General features: G+C 46.0%; 2 protein-coding genes across 4 annotated transcripts; both read right to left on the bottom strand.

Moving 5' to 3' along the window:
* Positions 1-1,632: 1,632 nt before the first annotated feature.
* KAT14 (lysine acetyltransferase 14) lies at positions 1,633-21,207 on the bottom strand. Of its 3 annotated transcripts, none has more exons than XM_082306154.1 (10): positions 20,932-21,207; positions 18,446-18,564; positions 16,196-16,317; positions 13,429-13,610; positions 12,452-12,871; positions 10,890-11,461; positions 10,207-10,343; positions 9,518-9,693; positions 6,150-6,340; positions 1,633-3,489 (listed from the first exon to the last, which is right to left on the bottom strand). In XM_082306154.1, exons 1-10 carry the CDS (start codon positions 21,203-21,205, stop codon positions 3,316-3,318), a joined length of 2,367 nt encoding a protein of 788 aa, XP_082162280.1. In that variant the 5' UTR covers positions 21,206-21,207; the 3' UTR covers positions 1,633-3,315. The 3 variants fall into 3 exon arrangements, 2 of the variants coding, with proteins under 2 accessions (XP_082162280.1, XP_082162281.1); XM_082306155.1 differs by having other exon boundaries at positions 12,452-12,868; XR_014227597.1 differs by lacking the exon at positions 1,633-3,489 and adding an exon at positions 7,712-7,795 and having other exon boundaries at positions 6,282-6,340.
* A 241-nt stretch (positions 21,208-21,448) lies between these two features.
* On the bottom strand, positions 21,449-27,009 carry PET117 (PET117 cytochrome c oxidase chaperone). The gene is made up of 2 exons (XM_082306156.1): positions 26,873-27,009; positions 21,449-21,609 (listed from the first exon to the last, which is right to left on the bottom strand). The coding sequence occupies exons 1-2, from the start codon at positions 26,966-26,968 to the stop codon at positions 21,460-21,462; spliced, it is 246 nt and encodes an 81-aa protein (XP_082162282.1). The 5' UTR covers positions 26,969-27,009; the 3' UTR covers positions 21,449-21,459.

Below are 27,009 nucleotides of genomic sequence, written 5' to 3'. Positions count from 1 at the left end.
ATGCTGGCTTTCTAATCACAGCTAACATAACTCATCACACTGGTCTCCAAGGCACAAAGAGGCAAGCAGAGGGACTAAAAGCACACACAGTTTGTTTCATCGCGTGCCTTGGAGGAGCCTCATTGGTGGCAGGGAAAGCCACCTGTGCGTGACCACTCAAGCAGTGGCCTTAAGCTGCTACGAGCCATTCGGGCTTCTCATTATTCAACATTTTGGAGAGGAAACGTTCTGTTGAGAGGAGGCTGGAAGTGATCCCTGTGCAGCCACAAAAGAGATGGAGCTGCAGCAGCTATTTTATGGCTGCTTCAAAGGCTGCCTAATTCTGGTGCTGACCTAGTGAGGGCAGGTAGAGCTCCCTGGCAACCCTGGTGCGTTTCCCCAGGGCTGCCAGCCCCTATCAGATTGCGCTCCTGATTTCACGTAGTGCCTGTTACCAGGCTGGCCTCAACCTCCTGTCCTCAGAAGACTCTTGCTGAAAGTGGGGGGTGAATTCCTGCTCACCAAACAGCGCCTCTGTTCTCACCCATATAGCCAGCAGAGTAAAAGAAACTCTTACAGATAGCTTGAGTTGCCAAGAGGAAATAATGCACAGATACTGTAGGCTTCACCAGTGTCCTCAGATCTGGTTTGCTGGGATCCCTTTGTGAGCCAGGAGGGTCTTCTTGAGTCATGGCTATTCATCTTTGCCCAGACCATCAACAAAGTGATCCTCGAGCCAGCCATGCTTGCACCCTGTTCTCACCAAAGCCATTAGGATCAACAGGGAAGGAAGGATCTCACAGAAAGCAGTTCAAAGCCATGCCAGATTTTCACAGGCAGCACTAAGGAACAGGGCATGGAGCATCCTCCACATAACATCAAGAGATCAAAACTTAAGTCTATAGTCCAGGGAGTGCAGGGATATAATAGGTATAGCAGTCAACTGCCTGATTTTCCAAGAAAGATGCACAAATTAGCAAGTAACAAGCCATGTCCACGTAAATGCTGGTGAACCTGTGAAGCTGCAAAACGATTTTGTGTTTCTGCAGCCTGCAGAGCAGCAATATTGATCTCCATCCCCTGTAACCTTTAATGAGCTCATTCTTACCAGTCTCCCTGAAGAAGGCAAATGTTGGTATTTCTACCTTTCCAGGTGACAGACAGATCCAAAGTGGCTGAGGTGCAAAGGCTCAAAGGCACTTCATTGCCTTTGAGGATCTGGGGGTAAATGAACCACCTGGATACAAGTCGTCTGCAGCACAGCAGGAATCCCAGGGCTGCTCTAACACCTTCTTCACTTGGCATCCTCCCTCTGAGGGACAAAGCCACAGAGGCATAAGAACAGAACAAGCAGCTCCTCAAAATCTTCACGGCCACCTTTGAGAACATGATACAGAATTGGTCATCTTCTTCAGACTATCTTTTGTCTCCTAATTCTGGCTGGCAAGGAAACAGCCTGCTAGGGCCTGCATGCGTGCGGCTTCTGTGTGGATGCCCAGTAGAGAAATAAGGAGTTTCTTGCTTCCCACACACAGGCTTTGCATCCTCTATCGGCCATACTTGAGTTTGCTAGATTTCAATGGAATAAGATGATAGAGAGACACCTTAACAAACAGTATGACTACAGGTACGCTTTTCCAAGGGAAGGGCTTTAATTCCATTCATAAAGACAGATATTTTTTTCTTTCCAAGTACAGCTAACTCATAACATCAGTAACATCAAAAATTTTCACATAGTCATAAAGCAGGCAGAAATGCACATGGATTTTAGTGCAGACAGCGCTTGGATGGGTTCTTTTTCCCTCCCAGTAACACTGTTTTTGTTTTGGTGACGATGTGCATTGGCTACACAAAAACATACTTTGTGCCCATCTCTCTGCTGTTACCAAAATGAAGACTCCGTTAAGGCAACTACTACTATAGCCAGGTACCCAACAGGTATACACAGCGGATTAAGAACAAAGAAGTCACATTTGTTGTGTAGCGCCGCGTGGGGCTTGATGTGTAAGGAACAGCACAGTGGATGTGATTCGTATTTAAAATGCAAGGACTGACTGACCTTCGGCCAGGCAGCAAACTGCCAGCTTACTGTTCATCTGCAATAAAAGTCAGGGAGAGAGAGAAGCTGCTGAACTGCATAAAAGGACTAGACCCCACTACCAGAGAAACTGTTTGGGGTTTGTATTTTTTTTAATTCTTGGTTATTTCTATTTATTCTTTGCTCTCCTCTTTACTTATACTTAGAGCCATGAAATCACAGCCTAGATGCTTCCAAGAACTGGAACTGGCCCACCTCTACCCTCTCCTCCCTCCAAGCTGCAAACAGATTGCTTCTACAAACCAGAGCCTGCATTTCAAACATCACCACTGACTTTTGTTCTGCGTTTCTTCTAGCCAGAGCATCTGTAGCAGGAGGAGGTGGATGCTGGAGCCTGCGAGGCTGCCTCTGTGGTTAGAGGTGTGCCCAAAGGGCTGATCTGCAGCATCAACAACTAGCAGGTAAGTTGTAAGATTTCAAAGAGCTAATTTGGCAGCTGCTGTGTCCTACCTCGCCTAGCTACAAACCCACTTGACATCTTGTTCCTGAACACAAAACACTGCGCACTACAAGAACTTCACATTGAGCATAAGGTCAACGAGGGGAAAGGAAGGCAGTAGGGAAGGAGCAGAAGAAAGACGTCTCCTCTGAGCCTTGTATTTGGGATCACATGAGGTCACACGCTCTTCGTTATTCCTAAAACATGGTTCCAGTATTGCTGTTCTGGCATGTGTAGAGCTTTCATAACATTAGCATCCAGCTAGATGTACCAATATCTTATTTCCCTTCACAGATTCAAGACGTGGTTCCTAACAAAGCAATCAAATCACAGACACACTGTGGATGATTTAAGTTTAGATGTTCATTTCCCATAAACAAAACAAGAAACAAACAACCTGTGACATTTTTTGGATAGGTTTCAAAATTTGAAATCCATGGGGCCCCTCTGAAGTTACAAGTATTTTTTCATTTGGGGTTTTTTGTTTGTTTGTTTGTCAATGAGGCCCTCTAAAGTAACAGTGGCAGGAAAACTCCCCATAAAGAATTTCAGTCTTCCAGTGGTTTCAGCATGTCCCAGTTGTCATTTCCAGGCCTCTCCCCTTGGAGCGTAGGAATCAATCCTCTTGGATTGCAGTTTCAGCACACAACATAGCACTGGTGACATTCAAAGTCCTAGGGATGAAGGCATCGGCGCGTTCCAGCTCTCACGTGGCAGCCAACATCCTCCGCTGAAAGCCGTGGTAGTTCTTTGCTTGACAGTTTGGGCTTTTTGCAGAGCCCCAGACAACTCCAACGGATCAGCGCCGCAGCCTGAGAAAGAATGCGTGCTTGCACTCCTTGCTGTCCAAGGGATAATACTTGTCATAAAAATCCAAAATGTATTCTTCAGTCTTAAATCCAAACTTTTGGTAGAGCAGCATAGCAGGGTTGCTTGCAGAGACGTGAAGGGTTACGTCTTTGCCCATGCAGGTCTGCCAAGGGAGGGGGGGGGGAAAAATTATCACAGCAAAAGAATGAGACAGCCTCTGGGGGAAATGCGGAGGTGAAGAGATTCATCAGTTCAGGTATTCAAGTTACTGAGGAAATGTGAGAAAATCACAGCCCTCGACACAGAAGTTACCACACATAGCAACAGCTGAAAGGCGAAGGGAACGCTGCTGTTTCTCTGAGCCTTTGTTTCTGGGAAACATGGACTCTCTGACAATGAAAGCAGGTTTGGGATTATAATTTGTCAGCTTTCCATTGCCAATTGCTAAGTAATTGTTAATTAAAAATAATCTTGGTGTACAGCACTGATCTCAAATACTTGTTAACAATGGCCTGAAGAAAAGATAAAACATGCCAGAGGATCAGGCACCATGCTCCTCCCCGTCAGCAAACACAGCTGAGCTCTCTGGGACCCAGCGAGCAGCTCCAGCGCACCTCTGGGCTGTCAGGCTGGAATTCCTGTCTATCCCACCCAGCTCCTCTCCCATCCTTCAGGGCACAGCACTCGCCTCCTGAGAAGACGGGGAACTCGGTTCAGACAGCAAATGGCACAGCTGAAGTTACCTTAAAGATCCTAGATTATTCTAACCAGCAGCTCTCTGATAAAGGTGCCCATATAATTTTTTCTTGCTTTCATCTACTGTTTTCATAGCATTCTATTTACACTGAATGTATTGTGACTCTAAATGGGAACAGTAACACCCTTTAGGAAATTTCCATGGTAGATGATTCAAAGGGAAAGCTCTCACAGGGATTTAAGGAAAAAAAAAAGTAAAATAATCTGGATTCATTTTTGGGAAGAGAAAGTTGGAATGAGATATTAAGAAGATGCAGTTTGGTCCTCTGGGTCGGATGCATTAGAGGGTAACTTCTGAAAACAAACCCGTCATCATGGCATCATTTGCATCAACACATTTTCAGTTAGATTATGTTGTTTCCAAGAATCCATCCCCAGACTCAGCACGCTGATCCAAGAGACAGAGAATTACCGTTGATCCAAACAGTGTATGAAAGTGGCTCTAGCTACAGGGAGCAGACCCTGGTGTCAGCCCAGGCAGGCTGCGAAGCAGCACATACAACCTGGCGACTGAGGAACGGAAGGTCACAACCACCATTTCTTCTCTTCCATGACTAAATGACTTCTACCACTGACAGATACTTGGCAACGGAAAAATAAATCTAACATGAGCCGACAATACACTGGTGATCTCTCATTGCTAGCAAGCCTAATCAGCCTCAAACCTGCCTGGCTCTCCTCAACATGATAATTTTACGCTAGTCTACCTGCAAGCAGAATTAGATTAATTGGCTGTGATATATCCTACAAAAAGCTGTGATGATTTTCTACAGTTGACTTGCCAACACATCCCAGCTCTGCTGGAGAAACACGAGTCCAGCTGCTGGATCCCTGCAAACCTTGGCGCATGGCTTGCGCCTGTTCTCACTAGGCGTTGACATCTCACGTTGACAGACTTCAGGGCAATTTACTTAAACACTTTACACAGAGACGCTTGGGAAATGTAAGGGGTGAATTTAAAGTAGATTGGTTAGTGGCCTGTGTCAACCCGTAGACCAAAGAGAGGTGGACACTGCAGAGAGCTGTGTAGGTAGAGGAGTTACCCTCGGGTGGCCCAGAAGAGCTAGCCTCAGTGGAAACTGCTTTTCCAAGGCACAGATCACTGTTCCCAAGGCTCTGCCAGCACTCCCTACTTCTCTTCAGCCAAATCAGTATGAGGAAAAAGAGTTTCAATGGCGAGTTTTTGCTAGTGCAGCTCATCTTGACTAAAACAAGTTAAGAAATGTTTCACATCGGCAGCTCTGCCAAGAGAGTTCAGGGAGTGGTAAAACTGTGGGCCCTGAAGAGGCACAGTTGGGCTCTGAAAAGGACATCTGTCTGCATCCTTACTCAAAATTAAGCTGGCTTCCCTGCAATTTAATTCAAGAAAGCAAATGGAATTAAGGCCACCTGAATAACAGTATTCATTCAGAGATTTAATGAAGTTTAACTACTTTAATACCACCCGTTTAGTTAGCTCAGATTAATTTTCCCAAGTGTCCCTGTGGAACAAAGCCCAGTACAAGCTAGTTTGAACAAATTTGAATGAGGTTGCAAACACTTATTCTTTATCTTCAACTCAGCTGGATTTGAACCAGAGTATTAAAAGTGAAAGAGAATGATTAAGATCAGCAAGTGATTTAATGCAACGGCCCCGGTCACAGCATAAGCCTCCAGGTGTAGCCAAGAAAGCTGCAATAGATTCTAACTGAACCTCCCCACTATTATCTCATTTTCTCCTTTAAACCCCAAATTTACAGTATTACTGTTATGTGAACTATCAACCACTGAAGAACGCAAAGTTAATCCCAGGACATTCAAAGTCTACAGCACCTTGCTAATTCTGGGGACCTGTCCAGTATGGTTATTCTTCTAAATACATTTTAGTTTCTGCTTTTGAAGTGATTTCCCCCCATAAAGGCTCACACAGGCTGCTGACAATCTGTGCAGGTGTGTAAGCAAAGAAAGGACAAGGGGAAAGACACAGGAGGAACACAACACTACTCACTTTCTAATATTTGCATATGTGCACACAAGGAAGAAGGGAGAGCTAGTTCTTTAGCAGAGACATGGGATTTTTTTCATTACCTGGATAAGATGATAAATCATGAAGGTTGCAATCCCAGCTCTTCTCCACTCAGGGTGAACTAACAGAAAAGAGATGTATGCTTCATTGTATTTCACGTCTGGCACCATAAAGCCAAAGGCAATAATAACTTTCTTGTAAAGGACGACAACGCTGAAGTCTGGATACTGCAGGCATTCTGACAAATCAATTCCTATGGAGAAAGAAAGAAACAGCAGTTGAAAGCACTGCAAACCAAAACAAAAGTGTCACACTTGCACAGAAATTCAGAATTTTAAGGCCTTTTAGAAACACTGACTTGATCCCTTCCTTTTACCTTTATTTCAAAGCTCTGATATCGAGAGATGCTTCAACAAAACACACAGACAAAACGAGACCTCCTTACGAGTGGGGATTCTTGCATGGAGAAATTAACAAAGCTGATTCCCTCCCAGATGACTCGAGGATGAAACTAAAACTCAAAAAGCATGTTCTCTAAAACAGGATGGGTTAAAAAAAAAAAAAAATCACATGATCTCAGCACCCAGCTAATCTTTCCTTGGTTTGTATTCTGAGCCGTATCAGCAGACTCTGCGTCTAAATATGCGTGTGGATAAAGATACTTGCATGTGCAAATGTTTGCTGGATTGGGTCCTAGTAAGTTTGCGCCCCTTGCCCAGGGCTCCTAAGGGCTGCAGTAACGTTAACGGGTAAGTGTTTGCTTCATTTCACCTAGGCTGGGCCAGCACCAGGTTGGCGTACACCATTCCGATTCCAGTCAGCAAATGCCAAGGACCTGCCTGCAGACAAGCGAAGGGGGGCAGTTTAGAGTGTATCAGCCTGATACACTGGACGAACCATCCCGTTCTTCCTGCAAACTCTCTCCAGATGCAGCAAACATGAAACTGGGCTTCAGCTTTGGTAGCCTTACCTGCCTAAGGTTCCTATCTCTTTTCTCCACCTGGCCTTGAGCTCCTGCCACTTCCTCTTGTGCTTACTCAGCTGTTTGTGGAGCTGCGCTGCCAACCTGACCACAGCTTTCAACAGAACATTTGCTTTTAGCATGCAAATTCCCTAATCTGGGGCGTGAAGCAGCCTCTCAGGCAGTGGTGCTTCTGTGAGTCAGAGGCTGGACAGAAACGCCTGAGGCTGGTGACTTCTGAGTGGAGTTTGTTACCTTGCCTAATCGCGTTGCTGCTGCAGCCTAAGAGGATCCACACAGCGTGTTAGGGCCAAGCAGTGCCGTTCAAGGCACAGAAGACTGCTTGGTAATTTGTGTGGACAGGCCCTAAATGAGGTGCAAGACATAACGGAGCTGTGCCATAAACATTAGTTTCAGCCTCAAATTGGCAATCGCAGATATGTTTGGAACGTGGGATAACAAAATAGCAATGTATGTGTTCCAGTAATGTTTATCACTCTTGATGAGATGCAAGACTTCATAAGGCACCAGGCATAAATAAACGGGTGAATTATTTTCTTGCTCGAGAGTAAGCTGGGTGGAGTAAGACGTGGGAGGAATCGATTGGCAATAGGGAGCCGCGTTAATTATCTCAAGGCTGCAATTGACTGTGAAGTGCCTTACAGCATGTCTGTGCAGGAACGCTACGTTGCCCTGAGCACACTGGCGTCGATGAAATGGTGCCGTCCCCTCAGCATGCAGTTATTCCTGTAGGAAGATGCTTAGCTCAGTATGGTTTACCACTCGTCTGCTCAGGAGATGTTTCCCGTTAGGACATGAAGGCACAAGATACCGTGAGAGGCAACAAGGGGGAATCTTGCTTCACATTTGCGAATCTTGGCTCATTTGCGGTAACTACCTGCAAACTTGTTTCTGCCTTGTGAGAAACAAGAGCTCTGATGGTAAGGATTTGGAGAGGCGGAAGAACTAGGGCCTGGGCTCACCCCACCCAGTGAAGTGCCTAAAACTTAAGAATTCAGTCAATGAGAGCATCGCTATTAGAAGGCAACTGAGCACACCTAAGATGGCATTTACTGATGATAGCATCCCCCAAGCACACATGCTTCGGATGCTTAAACTTAGGTGGAATTACAGCTATTTCTTTGAGCAACAGTGCTAGCTTAATGATGCCTTCCCAGCCGCATATCCCACCCCCTCCTCAGCTGTACCAGCCTGTTCTGAAGCTAAACCCTTTGCATCCACAGAGACACTGCGCTTTATCTCCTGAAGTATCACCTCCTCGCTTACCTCTCCTGCTAAAACAAAAGCAAGGTGCAATAAATCCTCTAATCCCAGCCTCAGAAAATTTACACCATGGAAGAGATTTTGATTCCTGTTTTGGAGACTGATGGGAGTGTCAGCTTTCTGATTTCATGATGAGCAGTTCACAGTCGGGTGGAACACACCCACGCTCCTTAGGTTAAATAGAACAGGGTGAGTCCTGAAGAACTTAATGAAGGTGTGACCCAACTTGGCCAGAACTTCAAATGCATTATCAGAAGAGGACAAAGGGGTTCATCCTCTGTTGGGACTGCAAGTGTCTCTCATGAGCTCCAAAACAGCTTGTGAAAGGGAAGGTATGCCACGTTATCTCCCCCCTGAATGGTACAATTTGGACAATGAGTCGCACAAAGAGCTCTGATCCTGACTGCAGCATATGAGCACTGCTGAACTACAAACCCTGTTGAATCACTATCTGCAAATCAAAACATAAAGCAAACAGTTACTTGGAATAAAGGTGTGTACTGTTCGTACTGGGCTTTTCTAAATTAGTATGCTGCGTTGTTTGCTGATCAGAAGCTGATCTATGCAGTAGACTAACACCGCTATTATTATTGTTTCAGAAGAACTAAAGACTACAACCTCGTAACTGCCCGCTTAAAGGGCAGCCACTGTCCACAAAGAGCCTACAGTTCAAGAAATGATACATAAAAATTGATACCCAAGCTTTCCCATACCTTGCAAATACTAAGGCTTGAAGAAATAAGACATCACAGTGAAGCTTGCTGTTGTAATTGTAATTCCCAAATTTCACTCCAACATATCCAGCTTATCGCTGCTAGGAAGAAACTTTCTCATGAATCTAATGAGCAGTAGATCTCTGGTATAAAACTGTTTACTTCAGTCCCTGATTCTAGAAAACTGGATGCTTAATTTTAGTAGCTCCTATTGGCATCAATGGTGTTACCCAAAACAACCTACTTCTTTAAGCGCTGTGCTAATTAGGGCCTAATTGCCCAGTTCTACATGATCTCAAAAGACAAAGACACCAAACCCATGTCTCCATCTCAACTGCATTCCTATGACATCAGATAATGGTTTTCTAAGAACCGAGCCAGACACCAACTGAAGAAAAATCTGGCCCAAGAATATTTTTTTCTGAACAAAACCACTTCCTTCTTAGAAAACCAAGCGCTGAAGCAATCTTACCAGGCCAGAAGAATTCATGGCACATGGAGTTTATAGTGGGGATGTGATTAGGGCGAACGTAGCAGTAATCAATGGGTGCTTCTGGCTCAGCCTTCCAGTTGAGATCATTCCTGTGTGGATACGCCCGGATTTCTGCCAGCAGCCTGAGTTTTGGGGGCTTTGTCTCATAATCACGCCTGCCAGTAACATGAAAAGCAAACACAAAAGGCAAGTGAGCAACAATAACTGCCGCTGCAGCTGAATGGGTACTGCCCATGAAATATTTTCTGACATGCTCATCTTGGAACGAAAGAACAGAGTCTTCCATTCATGTGGGAAAACAGCACGCAGCTCAGCAAAAACACCCTTGTGTCAGGGGCCAGGACGCTTCCCGGATCCACAGCATGCCAAGCCAACCTCTCCTTACAGCGGGAGCAAGGAAATCACGGTTCTGACCCAAGAGCAGGTGCAACTTGCATTGAATGACTACGGTGATTCCCTCTCTGCCCTGCCCTGTCTTGGAGATTCCCCTTCCCAATGCAGAGCCAGTTTAACTACTCAGCTAAATAAAACACTGTCCCTTCAGGGTTACCACAGTACACTGGGTTGTACTTCAAGGATGAGTGAGGAGCACTGCCCAAGAAAGGTGTCCTCTCCGTGGGCTGTCGGTTCACAAGCCAAGAGAAAATTCAACCTCTGACCGTGTGTACCTGATGTAAGGTTTCAGGACACGGGATGTGTAAGGACTGACAATGCTGTGGTCTGTCAGCAGGTCTTCTGAGCCTACCAGTCGATACAGAAACTTCGTTGTCTGCTGTCGATATCCCTTCATGGCAGGCAGCATTGTCTATATGTACAAAAAATGAAGAACATTTCAGGAAGATTAGTCAATGACTTAACACAGGGGAATCATATCAACAGAGGCAGAATAAGGGCCTTTCAATCTGACAGGATGGACTGGACGTGCAGCATGACGGTCCCACCTCAGAGGACTCTGCTGTGCACTGTCAGATTTAGTGCCCAAAGCTATGAGCCACACATATCACTCAGAAAAGTGCTGCAGGTGATCTCCCTCCTACATAGCATGAAAGAGCAGCCGCCTATTTGGGTACTTCCAGGCCTCCACCATCAGTGTTTGGGCAGGGCTGGAGTACAAATACATAGACATTTGTGCTGCTGACACTGATAGACAGCTGTGCTGTATGAGCATGTCCCAAGAAGAAATGGGCTTGTGAGGGCATTGGTGGGGACACAGCCCCAAGTCAAAATGAGTCTTGTTCACATAATCCTTCTCACTTTGGGAGTCAGATAACCTCAGCATGACACCGCTGTCTGCAGGAAAAGCTCTAAAATACTCAGTGCCAAAAGCTCACTTAGATTTGGAAATGCTCACCTGGTATCTGTCCAAGATCCTGAAGTCCTGGCTAGTAGTTCTGTATGTTGCTTGCCCTACTGGGGACCTGGAAACACCTCCTTCTTTGGCTCCATAAATCCCATCAACCAAGAGCAATGCAGCATTCACAACTTGGTCCAAGTCAAAGAGCGGCAGTCCTCTTTCCCTCTTGGCCTGCCTGACTATCAGCTTGCGCCTCAGTCTCCGGGCCTCGGGGGTCATGCTCATGGCATTAGGACAGGCTTCCAGCCTCTTCAGCAGCAGCTTTTCCTCATAGATGCTAACAGAGGTATGCTTGGGAGCTCTGGATTTAGCATCCTTCTCCAACTGTGGCTTCCTCTTGTCTCGCCCCCTCACCTGCAGTGATGCGTTTGACTCTTCAGGATCTTCACTGTCACCTTCCATCCTTTCTGTTTTTTCCTCTTCACTCTCCACCTCTTGCTTGATCTGCTCAGCTGTCTTCACTTTTTTTCTACTTGCTATCACAGTGCCAGCACCGGCTGTCCCACTGGGAGGGGGCACATACTCTATTCCTGGGTCTATGACTCCATCTCCTTCCATCTCCTCATCATCTGTTCAACAGATCAAAATAATCCAGGAAAAAAATGTAAACATCAAAACCCCATTTCAAGAAGGGTTGTCACAGGACTTTTCTGCTAAGGAGAAATAATGCGGGTTTACCCAACACACTCCATTTTCTGTATACTTCTGGACCCCCTCATTTTTGACAGGAGAGGAGTAAGGAGAGGCAGTAAGGAGTCCAATTTCAGGACACAGAATCAATCCTGCTCCTAAGGTGTCTTGCAGTTTGGCATCCAAAAACACAGCACTCGCGAGCTGCAAGCTCATGCTCTTTGACAAGTGTTCAATTGTTGAAAATTCCTGAAGACTGGGGATCAAATGGTCAAGCTGGTGAGCTATATCTGCAGCTAGCACACCCTGGAGAAGTTCGGTTTAAACTAAGGGAACAGTTAGGAGTCACAGAAGCACAGGATTTGTCCCTCTACAGAATCTGACTGTCCTTCCTTTCAACAAGAAGTGCTTTATTCTCAACTTCCCTCATTAGATTGAGGTCTGGCTCCTTAAGGAGCTAAAGGCATTCAGCCTGCATCACTGCTTTGCAACCTGACTGAAATGTAACATTTGTTAATTGGGATATCTGAACTTATAGAACTACTGGAACATTACCACGAGCATTAAATTTCTCCCATTTAAGAAACAGCTGAGGCAAAATTAGAGTTGCTATCTAACAGCGTAATCTGTGTTGCAGTGAAGTGTTTATACTGAGTGTTGCAGTAGTTGCTAGGTGAAATCTTCTACCCACTGTTTATTCAGGATCCCTCAGAAGATGATAATGGTGGTTCCTTCTGGCCTTAGAAGCTGGCAATACAACTATGGAAAACTAATCAAGATTTACACGCAACTAAGACAAACAGAATTTTACCAGTTACTTTCCATCTTATCTTGAAAAGATCCTGCAGCTCATTGGGTTTTTTTTTTAAACATCTTCCTTAACAACTATGTATGGCTTATTATTAAAGAAAAAACATGGCATCTCTTACCATGAAACAGAGCCTGTGGCGGCATGACATCTGGGATAAGATCTGCTTCTGAGAGCAGGCTGGGAGTAGCTGAATGTGAGGCTGGAGTGCCAGGAGCAGAGAAGTCCAGAGATGGGGAAGGAGAAGGGCTTGTCAGAGGAGTGCGATCTGAAGAGCTCAAGGAGGAGAAGTCAATCACCTCTCCTTTCTCAAGGACGATATCGGGACGACGGCCTCGACTGGTGAATTTAACGGGAGTGGAGGAAGTACTCCGGTCCAGGAAGCCGGCTGCCTCCTTCTGGGCTCTCCGAATATCCTTGGCTTCCTGAGTGCGAGATCTCTTCTCCTTCAGCTCCATGGCCGATTCGACTGGATTGCGGCTTACCCGCTTCCTGAGTCCTTCCACAGTAATGATGGGATCCAGAGGCGGCTTTGAAGCTGCTAAAGAAGTAGTTTGCTTATTCTAACGGACACTGAGCTCCTGCAGTCACTGGACACATACTATGCAGTCAGAAAAACGCATTGACTACAAGTCTTAGAAGATGTATTTTCAAAATATACAAGAAATTCACTCCAGGACATGTAGCCAATGCACCACTAAAGCCTCATTTAAGCCCCAGTTTTGCTCCTCTGCACAGAAGGGTATTTGCATCTAGTGTGAACAAAACATAAAACAACCCTCCCTGAGGTAAAGAGGAGCAGAGAAATTGTAGATTTCAGATACAAAAAAAACTGAACAAATCTCAAAAGCCTTTAAATCGGTTAGCACAATGCAAAAAGGCAATAAAATATAACAGGCTTCTCATACTACAGCATATGCAACATAGTCCTCTTAAATCAAGCATTACAGCAGAGCTAAACTAAGAAAAAAAAAAATGCATGCCCTGTAACTGTCCATACACACAACCACATTGTTTTAAGTAAACTTTTCTCATGTCTTCCAGCTCTGTCAGCTCTGGCCCAGATGGGAACCTACACACCACTGGGGAAAGAGTTACCTTTTGCCTTTAGTGCAGAGGCAGACAACTTCTCTCCTTCAGGTTTCATTGTTGGGGGTTTATTATGAACCAGTTTCCACCACCCCGGTTCTCCGAATTCCTGTGCCCCTGAGCGGAAAAACAAGGGGCTCCCCACAGAGAGACAGCCAGCAACGGTGCTCCACCATGTTGAGGTCTTTTTCCTATGGTGGGAGAGGGAAAAACAAGTGTTAGGTCCCGACTCGCCAGCTGTGCTTTCATCCTGAAGCCTCCTCCCTCCACCGAGATGGAAAGGGCAGAGTGCTTCTGGCACTGATGCAGGGGGGTGATGTCCTCCCTACACCCCCATCCTCAAAGAGGCTAAAGATTAATTGATTTCTTCTCAAACAGAGAACCGCTCTGAAGGGCAAGCTACAATGTGCTGGTGAGCTCTGATGCACAAAGCGCTGCGTACATATGCTCCATAAATGCAAATGCAGCACGGCGAGACACAATTTTTCTTTTGTCAATGAGCCGCCATATGCCGAGCCTACAGAGGAGAGGTCTACCCTGCCACTGGAACACCCAAGCTTTCAAATGCTGATGTGGCTACCTTCGTTAGCAATCTGACGATACAAGAACGGGAACAGGATCCCAGTGATAGCTGTGTTGACCTGACACTGCAGAGCCATACTCCATTACTGAAGATGGCAAACAGGACTCTGGGTGTACAGGATGGGAGAGGCAAGGGAAAGGTAGTGATAAAGGTGTCACTTCACACAGAAGGAAAGACAAACTTAATTTAAATTGCCTGCCTTGACTACTTTGAGATTTCATTTAGCAAAGCGTGCTCCCAGAGCTGTAGGACAGGATCCCTAAGGCTGAATTCATAAAGAGTCGGGATCTGACCACTCTGCCCTCCATAGCTGCAGCCTTGCCAGGCACTGCAGAGAAGCAGCGTTAGGGGTCCGAGAAATAAATCACCGAGGACAACGGAGCTGCAGGAAGCAGCAAGGTAACAGAGCATGTATGCTTGTGCCACAGACACATGCATGCAATATATGCTGGAGCCCTCTCTCTGCTTCGGGATTTCTGCCATAAAACTTCTCCTGCAGCATGGGGAAGAGGATCCCTACTAATCAACATACGAGTCAGCCACACTTACTGAACTATTTTTGAAGCACATTTTTGGCCACTTGGAGGCAGGGAGCTGCATTTAAGCCTTTCACTCTGCAGGGCAATGTACTCTACTGGGCATCTGAGCACTTTTTGTTCCTCTAAGAACTGGTCACAGGGTTAACTAAAATGTTGTTTAGGGAAGAAGTGAGAAGAAATATTAAAAAATTGCCCCTGTAGCCAATAACTGAGGTACTCGCTTGGCTTCTGGAGAATCAGGTTCATGGCACAGAGTCTAAACCCTTATTTGCACAGGATCTCGGGACTCCTTCTTGCCTTTGCACACCTCCAACTTGCAAAAACTTCAGTCGTCGGGCTAGGCTTGGCCAAGCAGGTATTCACCGCTGTCCGAGGGTTGCCCATTACACACCTCAGGGTACTGACCCTCAGATGTGGGGGATTAAACTCAAGTGCCCCAGATCAGAGTCCGGAGCGTTACAGTAAGTCTGGATAAGCTGTGCTTTAATATGCCAAGGAAGTAAAGCACGTCACACCGTGAACCGCTACACACACGGTTCAGCTGTCCCTGCTCCATCAGTGGCTTGTCCAGGCAAGTGGGGAGACTACGTCTGAGGCCAGTAACCACTTCATCTGAATTTAATCAGAACAAGGAGTGCCCAGTTCCCAGGGCAGGTCTCAAAAGGCAGCAGCAAACCCTGGGAGGTGATGGCTCCCTGAGCGAGGGACAATGGGCCATCAGCTGCCTTCCTGTCAGGGTCTCCCGTTGCTTCCCGAGGGGACAAATACTAACATGTCTGAGAACAGAGCAAGGAGGCACAGACAAGCAATGAAAGCAAAGCCAAAGAGCAAATCTGGTTAGGGGGAAAGGCCAGATCCCACAACAGAGAAATCCCCGGGGAAGAAAAGAAGCTGTGAAGTCAATCAAATCTACAGCTTTGGAGGCTTGCTCAGTTCCTTTCCTGCCTCCGTAGCACATGCGTTAACAGAGAGACTTGGGTTTGACAGCTTCAGCGCGCTCATAAAAAATGCACCATTCGCCTATACAGTACACAACTCATCGTGCCACGAAGGCTGCCCTTTACATGAAAGGTTCTTACTCTGACAGCTTCTTTCTTTACACACACTGAAAAACATTTCAGTGGTTTGTAGTGCCTGCTATGTAAAAGCTATTTTATTAAGATCCAAAACAAGCTAACAGACAAGGCACAATTTTCCTTTTTGGAGAACTGGGTCCATGCAAGTTATAGCCAAGTAACATGGTACTTTGCTGGACCTCTTTTTCTTTTTCTTTTTTTTTTTTTTTTTTTTTTCTTTAAAGCCCAGTGACATCAGGACTAGCCTGTCCGTTGTGTCTATTTAGAAATACCCAAAGGCTTTGCAGGTTCATACGCTACCTACAGGAAGATAAGAAATAACCCAAAATATATGCATTTACATTGCTTTTGTGTGACAGTCTTGGGGTTGTTTTTCCCTGCTAAGAAATGCTTATTCTTTCTCAAGAGTACCCCTCATGCCTATATTCAGGTTCTCAGTATTAAATTCTTCAATTTTCTCACTAGTGAGGCTCAATAGAGACATCACCAAATGAACCAGGATTCTTGTCCATCTGCATAATAGGTTTTAATTCCTTTGGCTCCCCAACCAGACCTTCAGGGAAACATCACACCTTTACCTGTTCCCTAATAAGAAAGTCCAGTGTTTCTCAATAAAAGCACAAATATCTTCTTTCCATCTGAAGTACCCCTGACGGCCCGTTCCTTCCAGAGACAAATTGTACATTGCCAGCATGACAACCTGGAACAGAAAGTGTTGGATACAAGTGAATCTTTTCTGTTTCATCTGAACTGCCCCCCACAGCCACCACACACACACAAATCTTTGCTCCCTCATAAATATCTTGTTTTTGCAACGTCTCATAGGCAACTTCTGCAATCCATCTTCCTGCTTTCACACTGCCCATTCTCGTCTTTCTATTGTTAGATGCACATTCTCCCAGAGATTTCTCCATCCCAGGGGAATAACAAGCTGCCTCGTTATGCAGGTTTATGCTGAGATGATACAAGCTTTTGCAGCAGTTGTACAAGTGAATTATATCACAACTGGGATCTCAATGTAGTGTGGAGGTAGGGAAAAAGTCTTTCAAAAAAATGGTCATAAGTAATGCCACTATCTAATCCATCTAGTGACAATGCTTCTTCTAAATACTTACTGTTACATTTCAAACTGAACAGACTAATCTCTCTGTAAAATTACATAATATCTACTAATTGTTCTGGGTATACAAGAATTAAGTTTGTCTCCAGGTGATCTTCATTAAACACAATCCATTTACAGCTCATTCACATGCTTCACAACCAAATTCAGTCTGACCTATGACATGCCTAAACTAAAGGGCAGGTTCGAAAAATATCGCACCTCTTTGTAAGTAAATCCTAGGTGAACAACTGTTAATTACATTTACCCAATTCATTTGAATACACCTAAAATCAGCTGGGCTGGGACCATCTTTCAACAATCACACAGCCTTGGTCGGATACTACTTCCAATAGGGACTTGATCTTCACTGTCAGAGAAGTTTGAAATGTATTTTTCTTAGGGAGATGGGTCTCCTCGCAGTGGGCCATAGCTTTCTGGAATGTATTGCTGAAGATGCCAAACTGAGGAAGTACAGACAGCCTTAATGTCCCCTCTACCCTATTTCTGCCTTGCAACTCCTCTTAGCTTGATAACTATTTATATAGGGTTTTCTGTTTTTTAAGTCAGGTGGGACAGTGTCTCAGGACTTCAAAAACAATTCTCTTTTCAGCTGGCTAAAGATAAGGATCTGTTGAGGCCGCATACTCCAAAAAAAATCCAGAAATCACTGTCCCTGTTTTTCCTACTTCAGATGAGTTGATTTGACCACTTCCCTCAATTCGACTTACCCAGCAGCAGCAGCAGCTCTGGCTGCTAGAAGCCCAGGGAGATAGTCTCTTCACTAGTCAACTTTATTCCTCACCCATTTTGATTTTGTCTGTCCCTTCCCCATGCCACTCTGAAGAGACCTGGGTGCAACGCTAGCAGCCTTTGCTCTCCAGACCTGTAACTTGCTGAAACTGCCGGTCTGCGAGCCACAGGCTGCTACGGCAACCTTTTCTCCTGCACAGCCCTGCACTGGGCACCATGAGAAAGCACTGTCGGAGTTACAACTGATGTTTTAAATTATCTATTATGAGACAACACACCACTACTGTCCCAAAGGATGCAAATAGATGTCTCGCACATACTGCCCCATGCTCAGCATGTGGAAACACTTAATGCTGAGCAACAGCTACCGCCTGATCAAACTCATTTTATGCAGAGGCAGCCAGCACTGCCTGCCTGCCCCTCCAGCGCCCTGCTTAGAGCAAGACGATGTGCATCAGTCTACCCATATGGTGGTTGCCATATAATGCAAATTATTTTGATTGCTCAGGTGTGCAAGTGACTGAAATAGCAAATTCCAGCAAGGACTGTTGCTAGTGAGTAAGCAGCCAGTTGGAGCTTTGCGTTCAGGGAGCTGGCAAGCTTTCTGTGTGTGTGTTGCCACCTCACTAGTTTTACATTTGCTCATATACACAAAAAACTGTTCATGCCTAGCAGCCAAATTGCATTCATTTTGCTTTTCCAAACCTGCCTGAAGCCATGAATTCATGAGTAACATAAAAAGTCAAAAAAAAAAAAAAAAAAAAGGAATGTGGTTTGTATGATTATCTTTCAATTTACCTGCCAAATGCCGAAGTTTTAATATGCAGGCAATCCTTAGCTAATTAATTTCTGAAATTCATGTATACGTTTCTTTGTTACCTGTACCTGATCCTCCTTTTCTAGGTAGGACATAAACAACAAACAACAATTTTAGAAAGTCCTGTGGTTGTTCTGCTGGCACAAACATTTTACTTACTTGTTGCCACGTTAATCTCAGCCGTTCAAATTGCTCCTTCCCATCTTCTGAGCAATCGGAGCAAGTAAATCTGAAAAAGTTATCTCCTTTGAGGTAGCTGAGCTGTTCTCTCAGTTGACCTAAAATGAATAGGCAAAAATCAATTCCTTGGTTCTTTTACAGGAAAAAGTACTGCAAAGGAAATTTGGATTTCCTACAGTATCAGGCAGAAAAGTCCTTTTTGCCTTTTTCCCCCAGAGTCCAGAGACCCAGACATTTCCCAGGAAGCGTCAGAACTCACTGTGATGGAAAGCACAGATTCATTTCACGGTTGCAGCAGCCATCAATGACCAAATGAAAAGATTTCCTTGTTTCCTCTGCATTTCTCATTCCTTCTTCCTTCCCCAGGATAACCTATATACTTCAATAAATAACTGTTTTCCCACTCTACTTTAAAAAAAAGCTGACCTGTTAAAAAAAGGTATGCTACTGCAAAGGCTATCAGAATATACAATGATGTATATCTTCCATGTCATCTTTCCACTCACTGCTACATGTCGTTACAGCTCTCTCTTTCCCTGCCCACAAACTGTCACTAAAGTAAGGTTGTCAGTCCCTGTTTACAGCAGACATGGTCTGAAGCTTTAAGGTATTTATTTCTCCTATTAGGGGAAGATCTTCTTTCCTTGAGACTGAGAGCCAAAAGAGCGGGCCAACGTTATCAGGAAACACTTCTTTACTGCAGTTGATGCATTAGATCCCAAATCAGCAAAGCACTTCAGCATATGCTTTGCTGTGTAAAGCTAACCCTGCATAAATGTTTGTCTGAACAAAAGCAATCTGCTGGGATAGAGCCACCTGTAAAACCCCACGCATCCAAAGTTACAGACTCTAATTCTGTGTTTCTGCAGCAGAGAAAAAAAAAAAAAAAAAGTCATATGAATCGGGACTTCTAAACTCACCAGAGGTTCATTTACACAAGTATGAAAAATTTAAAAATAAAATCACAGGACAGGGAAACAGTTAAGACTACAGCATTTCTGCAACTTCACACACAAAAGGTCTTTCTCTAAAAGTATGACATCTCTTTTACTGTATAACAACACCAGATCAAGCATTTGCTGTATATGGATGCTCTGCTTCCGTAGTGAACTGCAGAACCTAGCTATTAATGTTGCACCTACGTCTGATGGGGAACACTCCCCACACTTAGTAGATGAACAGAATTTCTAGATGGCAACTAAATGTAAAAAGTGATCATTTGTCTGAGCATGTGGGTGACTTTCATAAGTGACAACTGATATCCGTACAACTGAACAGTTAGCAAAAAGCGGCATTTCCCTTTTCCAGCTCGTTTACTTTGCACATCTATATCTAGTTACTGTTGCTCTGTGATTGGCCTTTTCTGCTTTTTGGATTTGTTCCACAGCAACGAGAGAAAGGAACATCTTTGTAAAATAAAACAAACTGAATGTTAAATGAAGTGCCCTAAGATGAGATAGCTCATGCTACCTTTAAGTCAGCTCCTTTTTTTTTTAGTAATACATTTCAAGTTAATATGTCCCTTTAACTGCATACTACCTTAATAGTACGATGCTGGTTCCATTACATTAACATCAAAACACTCACTAACATGCCTTGAGAGGAGATTTCTACAGCGTAACTTGTGGCAAATTCTAAGATGGCAAAAAGGGCAGCTCTGACATATCTGCAAGGCAGGTGCCACCTGAAGAGTTCACTATTTCTAGCCACAAACAAAAAAAAAAACCAAAAAACCAAAAACCCAAATTAAAAAAACAAAAACCAACCAGTGCTTAGCAATATCTAGCTTTTGGATCTAATAACAGATCCGATAATCCAGAATTTAGAAAGTAAAGTCTAGTCTGTTATGTTGCTAACAGCATGTATCTTATGTCGAGCAGCAGTAGCAGAGAGATCAAGTTCTGCAGCTTGCTCCAAATGCCTCCCAGAGCTAGCTGCTACAGGCTGGGCACGCTTCTGTGAAAGCTAAATTAAATTCACATTATCAGGAAACCACTAAGGTCGAGATTTAGCCATATGCTCTACAGATGTGACAAACTGACCAGGAAAAAAAAAAAAAAATAAAAAAAGTAACACTATCCCAAAGCCCTTTTCCTGCACAGGAAGAGCTTTACAGCAAGGGTCGTTATCTTTATCTGAGTGAGCAGAGAGGCCAAGCTGCTTGGCCAAAGTCCCCTAAACACACCAGCAAGACTCGGGAGGGCGTGCATGTTTCTGAAGTCATACCCTTGTTCTTTACTAACTAAAGACAGTCCCATTTCTTTACGGGGAATGCCAGCTTCGGACACCCATACAGTTCATGGATCAAAGTGCCTAACGCACGCCGCTGGCATCAGGCAGCACCGAGACAGCCTTTCTCCTCCAACATAGGATGGGATACAGCTAAACATGGGCTGCCCCGTAAAACAGGTATGCAAGACCTTGCAACCACCTTGCAAACAACACAACACAACCGGCAGGCTTACTTGCTGGAATCCACTTCTGGCACTTCTCGCAGTAATAGGACATCTCCTCCATCCAGGATGCGTCACCTTCGTCGCTGTTCAGAGAGTCCCCGCTCTGGTCGTGCGATAAATCCACCGAAGCCTGATCCTCAGACTCGACGATCAGGAGGGTCTCCCCTTCCACCTCGCCCTCCTCCAGGCCCTCCGAGGTGGAGGTCCTGGTGGCTTCGTCATCGTGGCGGCTCAGCAGCCCACTCATGTGAACGTTATTAGCCATCCTAGATGGCGTTTGCATAACAAGGAGCTACTCCTCCCCACATTGACAAGTCCATCCACACTGGATGTGCTGGCCAAGTCTTCACAGTCAAAGTACCGATGACAGAGGAAATATTTTGTGTCCGCCCTACAGCTTCTGGGACTGGATTATAACCTGTACAAAAGAAACAGTCTTTCACAGATTACCTCTGTTAGCTGAAACACTTGCAAGTAGTTAGATACCGATGACCTCCAAACGTCTTTAATCAAACCTCTAGCGACTCAGGGCTGTGCCTAGGACTGCTGGGACCCTTTTTCCATTAGCGCCTTGTCTCTTTCTTCCATAAGCTGCTTTGTCAAAGCAATCTGCTCTTCTAGCAGGCGAATGTTCTCCTTTTTCTGATTTTGACGCTCAAGATCTCTGAGAACTCCACTGTGCAGCCTCTGGAAACACAAGGGACAGCGTTCACCACAGCCTGTTGGATGCTGAATGCCACTAACACCCACCCAGCTGTAATCCCTCCCGCAGGGCTGTTCACCATGCTGCCTTTGCAAGTCCTCTGCCACCACCTGTAGCCACAGCCACTTAACATGGTTTGAATCTAAACTGACAAGAGCTGATATCCAATACCGGTAAGCTAACTGTACTGCACCAAAAAGCGCTTTATTTGTACTCACTTCAGATGGGTGGCTTTACTAAGAGGTAAAGCTATCGAGCAAATAAATGCTACGCGCCCGTAACTCCCGTGCTGTGCAGGATGGACATGATCTATAAAATCCTATTACCTCTACCCTAAATCTTTACTAAATCAAACTAATCTCCCCCAAACTTCTCCTCTGCTTGGAGAGAATTTGGTGGCGAATTGGAAATGATTTTAAGAAAAACTGCCATGTGTCTTCATCTGCTTCTTTCTGCTCATGTCTTACTCTTAAAAAAAACACCTTGTAAACTCTTGCTGCAAGGCTGACAAAGTCCCACAGCCTACTTATGCCAAGCTCTTAAAAAGCAAGGCACTTCATTCAAAAAACATCCCCTTTACCTAAAATGTTCATTATAAATAAGACGTGCAACGCAAACCAGCAGTTTTCAGACTGGTGGGTAAGCCCCTTAATGGGTGTAAAAAGCCTTAAGATAATCCCAGCTGGCTTTTGTTTCCTCCTTACCCTTCTCTCTCTCTCTCTGCTACCTGGAAGGTTTTTTCACTCCGATCATTAGGTGAAATGTTTAACCTTTACCTCTCACCAGGGGAACACAAAATAAGTGAAACCAAAACTGGTGACACGGATTGGGATATGGAAAGAGAGGGGAGGGACTAGCTGGGAACCAGCTGCTCTACTCCAGATGTGCACCTCTGGGGACAGGTGAGGCAGCAGAGCGATGTGAGCGGCGGGGTGATGAGATCAGACACGGGATGGAGGAGATGGCAAGGCTGACGCTAACTCTGGAAGGAAACGGGGACCACGTGAAGCATTTAATCGGTTGTGCATGTGAGATACAGCTGATAGAGAGAGACAGTTGAGCTGAGATACAGTGCCAGTGGAAAGGAGAACATGGGACGCCCAGCCCACTTCGGCGGTTTGGCTTGAACTCCTGGGGCAGGCGATACGCTTTTAGATACTCAGGCACTTACTAGATTTCAAAGCAATAGTCAAAAGCTTATCAGGAAATATGATGCATGAGGGCAAAAATATTATAAATTAGTAAAACCCATGAAATTATTGTTGAGAGCCAACCCTGGCTCACATCTAAATCGAGCCATGTGATCGCAGTCGTGGTTTAGCCCAATTAAAGATTAGAATCTTTAGCTGAAGTTAAGGTTTAGTTAAAGTGTTATCCACCTGCCTCATTTACCAACTCATGCTCAGCATGGACTCAAGAATGAGAAAGTTTCACAGGTACCAAGGTTAGCCATTGGATACTGGAGATATGAATAAATTATTTAGCCTAATGGCAAAAAAGATGAATAATTTATTTGACCTGTTTGAATGATGCTAAAATGCACCTGCAAATAATTTATTTGAAAGCTGACCCTGAAGCCATTTTAGAAGATGCTTGTGATTATTATTTGACAAGTTCTCACAGGGTTTTATTCTTCATCTAGAATGCCAATAACTGCACATTTCAAAGGCCATTATTTCTCCTGTCAAGATTAAAATAGTAAGGTTTTGTTTAAGAAATAATTTATCTTGTTAAGGAAATGCACAGACACATGTCAGCCAATAATCAAAACTCTCTCTGGAAATCAATCTAATAAAACCAGTTCCTTCCCATTGGCTTCAAACTGAACTCAGGTTACAAATTAGTAATCACTAAAGACAAAGTTCGTAACTATGATGTAGGGAGATGCACAGTAATTGAACAATTACATCAAGAATGTGATTCTTTTTCCTTCACAAAACACAGCTATTCTGCAATCTCTCAGATGGTGAATGCATTTACTTCGAAAATGCACAGTTTGCAAAAGAGACCTTTATAATTTGAGTACCACGAGTGACAAAGAGCTATGAAAAAGTTCATCATCTCACCTTCCTCTGTTCTCAGAAGTTAGGCCTGCTTGTCTGCTGCATCAGTTTAGATAAATGTGCGCAACCTCATGTCACTTTGTGCCTGGCATATCAATTTATAAAAGTCAAAGGTTTATTAATTTGCATAAAGATAAATGTGAAATAATCCCTACGCTGGGACTGCAGAATATCCACGTTACTTATTTCCATTACATTATCTAAATAACTGGGTTCCTTAAACCTGAAGCCATTATTCCCTGAGTTGAAGATGAATTATAAAGAGAAAATCTCAGATTTCAGTTATAACAGATAAGCTTTGAGCCTTAGTGCTTCTGAATAGCGAGTTAAGCTGCTGGAAAAAAAGAATTGATCATTTTGGCTTTGCTTCTGCAGCAGCAGCATCTTGAGGAATGCTAATATCCCTGCAAACATATACAGACTAGCATCAAATCCAGCTTTTGGGGAGATCACTTCTAATTCTAGAGGACTGGTTTGCGAACCCATCCCCATATGTACAGGTCCAGGCACCTCTGAAGTCATGAGTTCCCTACGCAGCGTTCTCAGGCTCTGCTCACACCTGGGTGTTAGGATGGATAGCAAAGAGTAGACACTGGATTTGTCCCCCAAAACCCCCAAAAGGTTTTGTTGCTGACCAACTGGATCCTTTGACCCCTCCACCTCTAGGACACTCAGTAAAACTGCCCATCTACCGGCAGCCTGACAGCAGTGACACTGATGCCCTCCACAGCAGTGGTCGCTTCCAACTGTGGAAAAATAAGTTAAAACAGACCCAGGGGGAGAAAGCTGCCCCCCGTTGTCTCATTTGGGAAACCTGGGATCTCCCCAGGCAGAAGCTTGCAGCAGCGACCTCGGGTGTGACAACCAAAGCAATTTAACATTATTTTGCAAACCAAGCAACAACTACAGCAGAGCAACAGGAACAGGCAAAAGACAGCAAGTCCCTATTTTTCTTCCCGTTATCATTAGAAATATATGAAACAACCAGAGGGCATTAACCATTGGCTCACTGGCTGATCCACCGCTCCTTTTACTAGAGACATATTTCATACACCGTAAACTTGCAGTTGTGCCCTTAATTTACCCGTGTTTTGCACATGAGTTATGATGCGGTCTCTACATACCAGGGAACCGCTGTCTTGCTCAGTGCTCAGCACGGATCCTGACTGGGTACTCAGTGTTTAGTTTCACATTCCTTGCTCAGCCTGTTGCCCAAGGCGTTACTTACTTCATGATACACAGATCCCGCTCCGGCGGTGGCATTACTCATTTACATGTAGACTGTTCTATGCCTGTTGTCCCTATAGAATATGAACGTTTTGTAAACGCTAATTTATTTTCACAGTCTCTCTATGAGATGAAGGAGAGATATTAGCCAAAGACCAAGGTCAAAACCACCCATTAAGTTTAGGTGTCTCACTGAAACACCCAAGGGTGCTTTTTTTCAGAGCACGCGTTGTCCTGCAGCACATGTTCAAAGTACAGCTCCCGTTTATTTCAGCTGTAGTTTAGAGGCATTTAGCACATATTCCTGCCAGGCCTTCGGTGGCTCAAGGCAGGCACACTCAATTAGCTAGCAACCACCTACCAAAATCTGAGCTTAAGTGATCTACCCAGCACGTATGTCAGCTCTGGCAAATGCAGAGCCATTACCCATTGCCAGGCCAAGAGAGCAGCCTTCCTCTTCTTGCTACTGCCCGTGCCATTCACTGTGGTTTCCAACTTCTGCAGCAAATTAACCTGCCTCTTTCCTTAGCCAGATCAGTCTCATCCTCCAAGATCCATCATTCTCAAGCACTGACAGAGAAAATCCCTCGAGGGAAAAAAATGTAATCCTGTAATTACGGACTGCATCGTAAAGCCCATGCAACAGGCAACTGAGCTGAGGTATGGACCAGCAACTTGAACCCTGGTGTTCTGTAACTTCTGACCACTTCAGACCTTTAACAACGGTCATTTAACATAGGCTTTTTTTGTGTGCATTTTCTTGTAAATAAGGGGGAAAAAATCAGATGTGTGCCCTCGTATCAGTACCCATTGGGCTCATCAGCAGGGTCTCAACCTGCACACTCACTGCCCAAAATTCTGCCATGCACAACTTACCCGTTCTGCAATCACACGACTTTTCATCCCGGGCAGGATTTCTTTGTATACGGACTCACCATCGTCTGACCTGACACTTTTGGCTGCGGGGCTCTCTTACACACAGGGTGCCTGCCAGGAATTACCTGATTTTTGTAAAGGCAGTGCAGAAAACTTCCCTGTTTAATTATCGCATGGTATTTCTGTTAGCGTGCGCTCTGCCTGTCCCCTCAGGAGGAGAAGGGAGCCGGGGCTGGCTGCACGGCACAGAGCAGCGCCGCCGGCCCTGCAGCGGGAGGCGTTTGTGGAGCCCAGGAAAAGCAGAGCAGCGGCACTGCCAGGGGGCAGGTGCGCTGCCAGAGGGACAAGCGCCAGCGGGGCAGCGGGGCCGGGGCGGGGAGAGCCCTGGGAGCGCAGCCAGGGCGGCGCGCTGGGGCCGGGAGGGTGCGGGACGACACCCTTCCCGCAGCCCACCACCCCCGGCTGCTGCAGGGGGGGAGGAAGCCTCCCCGCTGAGCCTGCCCCGCCTCTCCCTGCAGCTCCCACCTGCTGCCTGCCCCACGGGAGCACGGAAAGGCGGGGAAAAGCGGGGACGGGGCAGCTGGTGGAGAGAGAAACACGGAGGGCAGGGCGGGCAGGGCTGGGCAGGGCTCTGGCCGCTTCAGGCAGGGGCTCGGGAGGTGCCAAGGCGCTGGGGACCCGGCTCGCTGCCGGGCACAAGAGGCCCGTCTCCAGGGGCGGGCAGGTGCGGGCAGGGGTGCGGGCAGGGGTGCGGGCAGGAGGCAGAGACACGCGGCGAAGCTGCGGGGTCGGGAGCGGGCTCGGGGCAAGGGGCGGGGCTTGAGGCAGGCAGGGGCGGGGCGCCAGGAGAGGGGCGGGGCTCCGGCCCGAGCCCGCAGGTGAGGGGCGGGGCCTTAGCCCGGCGCCGCGGGCCAGGCCTGCAGGTGAGGGGGCGGGGCTGGGGCCGCCAGGGGCGGGGCCTCGGGCGCGGGGGCGGGGCCTGCCCTGCCGGTGGGCGCGGCGGCGGGCGCCGGGGCCGCCGTGGAGGCGGGGCGGGGCCCCGCTCGCCCCCTCCCCCCACCCCCCGCCCCGGGCCACTCACCTCCCGCTCCCGCCGCTGCTGGACGTGCACGGCCACCACGGTGGCGGCGGAGAGCAGGGCGGAGGCGGCCAGCACCGCCCGGGAGCTCCTCGACATCGCCGCCGGCGGGGCGGGCAGCGCGTGCCGGAGCCGCCTGC

This window comes from Platalea leucorodia, assembly GCF_965183815.1.
Source record: "Platalea leucorodia genome assembly, chromosome: 3".
Classification (NCBI taxonomy): domain Eukaryota; kingdom Metazoa; phylum Chordata; class Aves; order Pelecaniformes; family Threskiornithidae; genus Platalea; species Platalea leucorodia.
Note: the sequence above shows the minus strand (reverse complement) of the source record. Positions and strands in the feature narration are given on the sequence as shown.